General features: G+C 34.3%; 1 protein-coding gene across 1 annotated transcript; it reads right to left on the reverse strand.

The window, feature by feature from the left end:
* Window positions 1–100: 100 nt before the first annotated feature.
* On the reverse strand, window positions 101–9,358 carry LOC112046002 (transmembrane protein 184C). The gene is made up of 6 exons (XM_024082444.2): window positions 8,818–9,358; window positions 8,093–8,332; window positions 6,354–6,635; window positions 5,814–5,922; window positions 4,060–4,234; window positions 101–3,297 (listed from the first exon to the last, which is right to left on the reverse strand). The coding sequence occupies exons 1-6, from the start codon at window positions 9,078–9,080 to the stop codon at window positions 3,035–3,037; spliced, it is 1,332 nt and encodes a 443-aa protein (XP_023938212.1). The 5' UTR covers window positions 9,081–9,358; the 3' UTR covers window positions 101–3,034.
* Window positions 9,359–9,387: the final 29 nt, after the last annotated feature.

Here is a 9,387-nt window from a genome sequence, read left to right on the forward strand (position 1 = left end):
CTTACTAATCAGATGCTTGAATGGTTTTTTATCTTATGGCATTTTCCGACTTTTTCCATTTGTCCTTATTGGATGTTAGATTAGTAAATAAAAAAGCGAGTTATAGAGAAATATCATATATTCAAGAAACTTAACAAATATTACAATCAGTATCAATATAATAAAATAAACGAATATCACAATTCTAGCATCAATACCTTTACAGAGACGACAACAATATATACATACACAAACTTATATCTGACACTAAATTATACACAAACTACTTTTACATTGCTTCGAGGAATAATATAGGAGCTGGGAAGCCATTTTTCACACTAGGTACTTGCCTAATTAAACAAACAGTTTTAATGACTTTAATACAAATATTGGCTAAAGAAAACTAAATTATGATTATAGGCTTTCATGGCCTCCATGGCGCAGTTGATTTACAAGACGTAATTCCTGGGTTCGAACCCCGGTTGGGTCGATTGAGGCTTCGGCCGTGGCTAGTTACCACCCTGCGGGCAAAAAGCTTACCGCCAAGCGATTTTGCGTTGTGGTACCATGTGTAAAACTGAACAATTCTAATGATTCTCTTCTAACTTCAATCAAACTGAAGTGATTCACCGACCCAGGACTTCTAAATCCAAAGCCATATTGGTCAACTAATTGAATAACGAAGAATTTATCTCGTGTAATATAATTTTCACGATTACATTTTGAATTAATATGCTTCATTATATGAACTGAAACTCGAATAATGAGTTCATAACAAAAAAATTATATTTACATAGTTTATAAGTACATATTTAGCATTTAATATTATAAATTATAAGTCTGATATTAATTATAATTCAGAATTTTGCTTAGCAATTATTGTACTGTAATTTGATTTCCATTAAATTTTGTGACTTGTACTTGTATAATAGTGCATAATATAAAGCCCTAGAATAGTGATGTACCTATTGTGATGTGATAAAAATTGCATAGTCATTAGTTAATATGTATTTTATGTTAAAACTATAAAAGCTTTCCATAATACAATTCTTATTATGACCACATTATAAACTATAGAAAAACAAACCATTGATTATGGACCTAGCTATACAGGGTGCTCGAGAGTATTTCCCATAACTTCAAGATGTTGACAAGTCCACTTATTGAAGCCGAATTGCTTAACTAAAAAAACCTTTTTTATGTTGTCATACAAAGTAATTCAAATAATTACGAATATCCATGTTACACACGCCTTTAGCTATCCTTGCATTTTAAAATACGTAATCGAAGTGGTAAGACTGTCGATATCGACGAGATTTTGCAACTGGCACTCTGCACTTCACTTGTAAGCTACTTCATGATATTTATCAATGAATAAGTATGGCTAAGTCATAATATAAGGATTCGATTTATGGAATTTAAGATCTATTTACAAAAGAAATATTTTTACTCCAAAAATATTTATCTTAGGATACATGTTCCTTAGACATTTTTCATTAATTTTTCTTAGAGAATATAACCATGGAGGTATGGGAAATACTCCCGAGCATCCTGTATAAAAATATAATACATCAATTCATATATTATAACAAATTCAAATGCAACACATTGCACTTTAGTTTTAGTTAAATCATCACAATTATAATCTAAGTTTTCTTTTACAGATCTTAACACTCAGCTTAACTTTAGTAGTACACTGTCAATTTTAATTATTTTATATGTATCTCAATGAATACATGGACCACTAGTTTTTTAACGGCTTGAAAAAAACGAGGAAGTTCTCAATTCGAGTATTGTAAATGTGTATTTCGGAAACGGGTGGGACGATTTGGATATTTTTTTAAAGATTTAGTTTTACTTGATAGGTTGTATCTATATATTTAGTATTTTACAGAAAAACAAGTTCACGTCTTTGACGTACTGATATTTGTCAGAATACCAATTCTACAAAAAAAAAAGATTATACAAAAAGAAGTAATTTTAACAATAATATTGCTTCATATTTCATAAATATGTACATAATTTCAGTATCTATATTAGATTTTTATTAGCAACTGTTATAGGGGTAAGTAAGATATATCTAAAAGATATATACTCAGAGGCACAATTATCCGCCCTCTTTGATATGACGAGAGTATATTAAAGTGGGCGGATAATTATGCCTCTGAGTATATAAAAGAGTCTCATCAATATGACGTTTGAGGTGCAATTATGATGTGTGAATACATATTTGCAAACAATTGTTATATTAATATATAAAACTATTACATTTATAAGATAAATCAGTATACTATTATGATGATTTTGCTGTATTTTATTTAGTTTCTCTATGTGATGTGTATTTTTTACATAAATTTTCTTCTTACTTTCTATATACTGTTCAATTTATACACTTATTATATTATTGAGGAGGTTGAAAATAGATATTTAATTATTCATATATCAAGACTGTAACAATCATAATTATTTATATTTAGTCATTTATTCTGATAAATGTACATTTAGCGAAATTCCATTTTTGTTATAATCAAAATAATACAAGTAAAAGTGTTGTTAAAATTATTAATAAAACACTGTCAATAATATATCACAAAAATGGAATAAGTTGTAAGAGCTTTCTTTTTTTTGTAACAAAATAATCCATAAGATTCGCAGCATAGTCGAAAATCATAATTCGCAAAACTTTACGTGATATTTGGATCACAATCACTAAACACCGTGAAGTTTCCTTTGTCTTAAACCGCAATCTTACATAATGTACCCAATGTATATTATTATAAAAAAAAAACTTAAAAAAAAGTAAAATTGAAGGATTTATGATTGTAACAAACAAGTCGGTACCTTTGAGGTCATTTGACCTAGTTTTGAAGACGAAACAGAATTAATCAATATGTTTAATTTTTTCATGAATTAAAATTTTTGTTTTCACTAGCGTATGAATTAGCTTGAGGTCAATTTTAATATTGCTAAGAGGTTTCTTGTATTGGACTAATAAATGTCGGGTCGGCTTACTGACAGTGAAACTAGCACAGTGTATATCGTGAATTGCATACCTTTAAACTTTTGGATCACTCGTCTCCTCAGAGTGGTCCAGTAACGGTTCGGTTTCCGAGTTCATAGATGCTGACGTCATAGTGTTCTCTAGGGAGCCGTACACAGAGGGTCGAATCTCCACAGAGGGAGGTTCCGTAGGCTCTATAGTGAGATTGGGCGCGGAGCTGGAGGGCGCAGGCTCCGTGACGAGCCGGGTGCTCTCGTCGTACCCTCTCGCCATGTGATACATTGATTTACCACGCAACCTTCTACTGAAGGAACTCCCTGTAAACACAATATGGAATTAATACACTAGTACACTCAACACAAATCAATCGATTTTGAATTAAATGCTAAGTTTCAACAAATGTATAAAATGAATTTGGAGTTTGGAAACACATTTTTTTAATTCAACAGCTACATCCACTGAGAATTTGTAAATTCCTATTCTCAATCCCTAACTCAATGGTACAAGTCCGCAATGTCAAACGAGGCAGTGTAAAAACTACTCATTTATTCTTAACCTTAAACATTTGCAGATTAGCTTGCATATCATCAACAGCCTGTATTCGTCCACAGCTGAACATATGCCTTTCCGAGAGCGCGCCACCACAAACGATTCTCAGCTTTCCTCATCCAGCCACTTCCCATTACCTTCTTGATGTCGTCGGACCATCTAGCTGGAGGGCGTCCTACACTGCGCTTGCTGGTAAGCGATCTCCACTCCAGAACACGTCTGTCCCATTGGCCATCTGTTCTACGAAAGATGTGGCCCGCCCACTGCCATTTTTGGGCCTCATCAATTATTTTCGCTCTCCTACGGATTTCGTCATTCCGGATTTTATCCTTCAGAGAGACTCCTAACATAGCTCATTTGTGGATAAGGCTAATCGTCAATGTCCACGTTTCCGCTCCGTACGTCATCACAGACAAGACACACTCATTAAAGACGTCTTCATTTCCCAAATGCTACCCAACCAAGCTGAAGTCAGCCTCCTTGTCGAAGTTATGTGATGTTTCAAACAAAAAAATAATAATAATACAAACCAACGACTCCGAGATGCTCAGAGATGTCTCTCTTGACGTCGGACACGTCCCACATGGCGAGGAAGGAGCCGAGGCAGGACGTGGACTCGTCGTGTGACGTCACGAACGGCCGGTACGAGAAGCTGTAGTGGTGTGCTATAGCGGCCAGGAACATCTCGATACATATGAGGAAGTCCTGGAATATAAATATATGCATCTATAATTTTTACCCATAGTAGCTCGGGAGTATTTCCCATAACTCTGGGGTCTTTACCTAAAATTTATTCATAATGTTCACGTAACATGTGTTCTAAAATTAATATTTAAAAAAAATTACGAATCTTAAAATGTGCCCCTTATAATATAACTAGCCGACGCCCGCGACTTCGTTCGCGTGAAACTCGATGTAAACTTTCAACTACCCCTATCCTACCCCTACCCTACCCCTACCCCACCCCTAGCCTACCCCTACCATACTCCTACCTACCCCTACCCTACTTTTCTGGTTGATTTTTTACACCTTGTGTCCGATAAACCCAAATATCTTACGGAACCCTATTTTTTCCAAAATAAAATTTAGCCTATGTTACTCGTGGATAATGTAGCTTTCGAATTGTGAAAGAATTTTTAAAATCGGTCCAGTAGTTTTTGAGCCTATTCATTACAATCAAACAAACAAACATACAAACAAAGTTTTCCTCTTTATAATATTAGTATAGATTCATACGTATTTTAAAATGCAAGGATAGATAAGGGCGTGTGTTATATGGATAGTCAGAATTATCTGAATTACTTTGTAAGAAAACACAATTTTATTTTTTACTTAAAACAATATTAGTTATACAGTTCGGCTCCTAGAAGTGGACTCGTCAACACCTTGATGTTATGGGACATACTCCCGAGCACCCTGTATATGCAAGAGCTTGGCTGCAACACTACAATCATACTTGACAATAAGTGATGATGCAGCCTATGGTAAAATGTGCTTGCCAATAAGATGCCTAATGAGTAATGGCCCTAGACTTGGAAGATACCCATGTTGCAGGTGGCAGGGAAAATGGTAGCTGGAAGGGCATTCCACAACGTCACGTCACAGGATTAGGAACATAGAGCCAAATGCTTTGTAGGAGTCCAAGTGACATCAACTGCACTGTTAAAGGATTAGGAACAAAGAGAAAAACGCTTTGTAGGAGTCCAAGTGACATCAACTGCACTGATGGAGGCTTATGTTGATTGAGCAAATGTATATACATGTAAATAAATAAATAAACATACTTAAACTGCACTTCATAAATGCAAAAATACACTGATGACTCATTATGAACCTGTATTGTAAACATCTAAGTTCTATGTATAATGCCTACTCTAGTTAAAACTTATGTATATACTAGGTATATGGACACATATTTCTGATTGTTATTATTGCCTTTGTAATCCAATTGTTATTATTTCTTGAACAGAAAAGGAAAATACAATTTACAAATGACACTTTTAACAACTTTCTTATCTGCCGCTCGGCAGATAGGAAAGTTCTGTTCAGAAAAGTTGGGATTACTCATAAAATCAACATTGTGTAACTAGATCAAATAGTACAAAGGATGGTTGCACTATAAGTGCTTCCCTTATGACATGATTTACTTTTCTTCTTTTCAAAACAATATGATTTGCTAGAGTAGCAGTGAACCATAGTAATCACTTTGTCAAAGTACAACATCAGATCAGTTAAAAAAATTGTTGCCAGACTCGTCAATAGTTAATGCATTATAAAATCTTACCTGCAGTTTGGAAGATATGATTTTTATCTTGTCCTTATCAGTCTTGTCTATATCAAATATAGTTGATATCACTCCGCAAAATACCAAAATATTGATTATCACTCCTTGGCTGGAAACAAAATAAGGTTTATAGGTTTACTTATAACTAAAAAGATAAAGGATTTTTTTTCATTCTTTACAAGTTAGCCCTTGATTACAATCTCACCTGATGGTAAGTCATGATGCATTCTAAGATGGAAATGGACTAACTTGTTAGGAGGAGGATGAAAATCCACACCCCTTTCGGTTTCTACACGACATCGTACCGGAACGCTAAATCGCTTGGCGGTACGTCTATGTCGGTAGGGTGGTAACTAGCCACGGCCAAAGCCTCCCACCAGCCAGACCTGGACCAATTAAGAAAACTTCAACTGACCCAGCTGGGGATCGAACCCAGGACCTCCGTCTTTAAATCCACCGCGCATACCACTGTGCCACGGAGGTCGTCAGAACAAACATAAGCTGATTATGACATGCTACATGCACAAATTGGATACTTACAAGAAAGAGAAAAACACAACAGCTTTAATACATAAGAACTTTCCAATAGGCTTCATAGGTTTCAATTCAGTCTTGTTCGCCTGATAGAACAGTACCAGGCAGTACATGGCAACAAACTGGGAGAGATTATTGATGGCTATCATGTATGGGAAGGCCACATCGGGGCTAAAGTCACTCTCCCCGTACACTCCACAAAGGTCACATATCATAGATATGACAGTGGTCAAAGGCCTAACTAATGTATACTGGAGTATACCATGCTTGCAGTTATGAACAAATTCACTGAAAAAAAAACTTAATGAATGCTATGGTTTATATAGATACTAATTAATTCGCTGACGCCGCGAGGTCTCACGCGTGTGGTTCCCGTTCTTGTAGGAATACGGAGATACATAGCGAAGAATATATAGCCTTCCGCGATAAATATAAATATAAATATGCGCGATATTAAGTATAAATTAAACTCAATAGCTCCATGCTTCATGGTTGAATATAATAATATGAGGTCTTTGGTTGTATCTCAAATCCCAATCCATTTCATGTTGTTGTCATACCCTTCCACTTTCAAATTTGTGTACTTCTTCAGTTGGAGAGGAGTTGGAGAGAAAATGGAGAATATTAGTAATGTTTAAAAATCTCTTGATGCAGCGCCTCAAATTCAACCTCAAAAAAAATTATGAGTATTATTAGTGACTTTAAACTGATTTTAATAAAATAAAGAGTATAGTATTTTAATTTACACATTACTGTCTGTTATCTTTACTTGTATATTATGCCACAAAATATAATGATAATGTATGTTAGATAAAGAAAACAAAATTACTATTGTAACCAAGGAGACCGACACGTCTTATTAATACTTTATTATTATTTTTTTTCATATAATAACATCAATCTCCTATTCAAAAGTGGATGCACAATCAACAAACAAAAAATTTCCCAACTCAATGAGTGCCAAACACAACTTCTTGGCACTCAATTCAAGTAGTCGCATTTGCAAATTCAACCTTATACTCAATACTTAAGGTTGAATTTGGGATTTTATTGAATATTGGACTATACTTAAAGGCCTTTAAGTAAATTTTCTTTACCAATAATTCTAAAACTGTCAAAGCAAAATTGGGCAGTTTGTAAATTTCTACATGTTTGTGTGTCCTTCTATTATAAGAGGTCAATGTATAATAATTGATATGTTTGTCACTTTTGTACACTTATTTAGATTTACTTTTTGTTATAGTTAACCAAACAAACAGATACAACTGACACACTCGTACAACAACCGAGGCTTAGCAGTTAATCCTCTTATGTAATGTCATTTCACAGGCAACCATACCCTTCAAACAAGGTCACGCTATGCCACAGAAATTAACATGGTGGTACTAATTTCCTAGACAATCTCTTTCATACAAAAGAACATCTTTTTATAACTAAGCTAGCTGACGCCGCGCATTTTCACCTGCGTGGTTTCTGTTCCTGTAGGAATACGGGGATAATATATAGCCTTCCTCAATAAATGGGCTATCTAACACTGAAACAATTTTTCAAATCGGAAACAGTAGTTCCTGAGATTAGCGCGTTCAATCAAACAAATTCTTTAGCTTTATAACATTAGTATAGAGTTAATGTTTCTTGCAAACAAACGATTCTGATTCTGATAAAAAGTTTAACTACCCAAGTATAGAAAAATTATATAGGTAATGTGAATTAAGAACAGTTTTTCATTAAAAGATATTACTTACCGGCCCATTTCCCATGGAGCCATACAGCATAGAGGAAATAAGTGGTTTACTTGGGGCTTTGTCTCCAACACAGCTTCCAGGTCCTGATCCTCATTCAGGTAATTCAGCAAGTACTTCATAAAGTTGTAAATGACATAGGCCTCATAACACTCTCTCAGAGAATCCATGTAGATTGATTGCTCGGGGAACTCTAAGCCTATCCATGCGTTAAGGGCATATATAGGTACCATCCATAATATCCTGAAATAAGACATATTTTATGGTATAAAAATTGTTTTTCTAACCTTTATTAACATTATAATGACACTGGGTTATTGAGATGGTTTATACAATATATATTGAAAGTGTGTATTTACACAATGACTTGTGTATGAGTCACATTAATCTAAATGGTCTTAAGAATGTTATATTCAAATAATAATCTACAACATATACACAGTAAAACAGAATAAATCATTGTATACAGTTAGTATTTCTATAAAATAGAAGAATAATATCTATAAAACATATAAGATAAAGCATTCTATGTTCGAAATCATTTTATAATGATCTCTACTGACTTAATCTGTATTACCAACTTATTTATTTGTTTTGTTAATGTTTTTTTATAGAAAAAGAAACTATTGTCAATGGCAATACTTTTTCTGTAGTTGCGAAATAGTGTGCAACAAAGAAGTGTTGAGTACACTTTCCTAACTCTAACAATATGTGAAACATACACTTACCTGATGATGTGTTTCTGTAATGATGGCTTAGTGTAGTGTACAATGTGTTGAGTGATCTGCCATATAGATATCGGCACCGCCAAGAGCACGAAACCGCCAGCGATAAGGGTGCCTTGATCAGATTTCGTGAAGCCATTTTGAAGTGAATGAATTATCAACAGGGGCACTAGCACTATTACGAGTATAACATAACTGGTAATAAATAAAGGTCGAATCCAAAGCCTCCATTGGCTAAAAAACGATGTGACCGCCCTAGAACACATTGTATTCACTCAAAAATCACTTTCCTTGCACATCTATCTAATTCTAACAGTTGTTCCCATGTCAGTGGATCGGTAAATGGTTTCGAACACCGAATACTTTAGACTACAACTGATTCATCTGCAACGGAAAATCTCACATATATATTATTTATGCTAATTATGTAAAAGTCCTAAAACAACTTAGTGACGCCGATAACAAAACTAGTTCGCAAAATTGTTTATCCCAATTTTTTAGGACTAGTAGAAAATACTGTCATTTGTCAGATGTCAAGAGCAAAGACTATCTTTTTAGCCGTTTGTGGCAAAG

The sequence above is a fragment of the Bicyclus anynana genome, chromosome 6 (assembly GCF_947172395.1).
Source record: "Bicyclus anynana chromosome 6, ilBicAnyn1.1, whole genome shotgun sequence".
Lineage (NCBI taxonomy): Eukaryota > Metazoa > Arthropoda > Insecta > Lepidoptera > Nymphalidae > Bicyclus > Bicyclus anynana.

Coding starts and splice junctions, on each gene's coding strand:
- LOC112046002 (XM_024082444.2), bottom strand. CDS start 9,080: ATGTGTTCTAGGGCGGTCACATCGTTTTTTAGCCAATGGAGGCTTTGG. Junction 6,636..8,092: donor GCTCCATGGGAAATGGGCCG/GTAAGTAATATC, acceptor TTTTTTTTTCAG/TGAATTTGTTCATAACTGCA. Junction 3,298..4,059: donor TGAGCATCTCGGAGTCGTTG/GTTTGTATTATT, acceptor TTGTGTTTACAG/GGAGTTCCTTCAGTAGAAGG.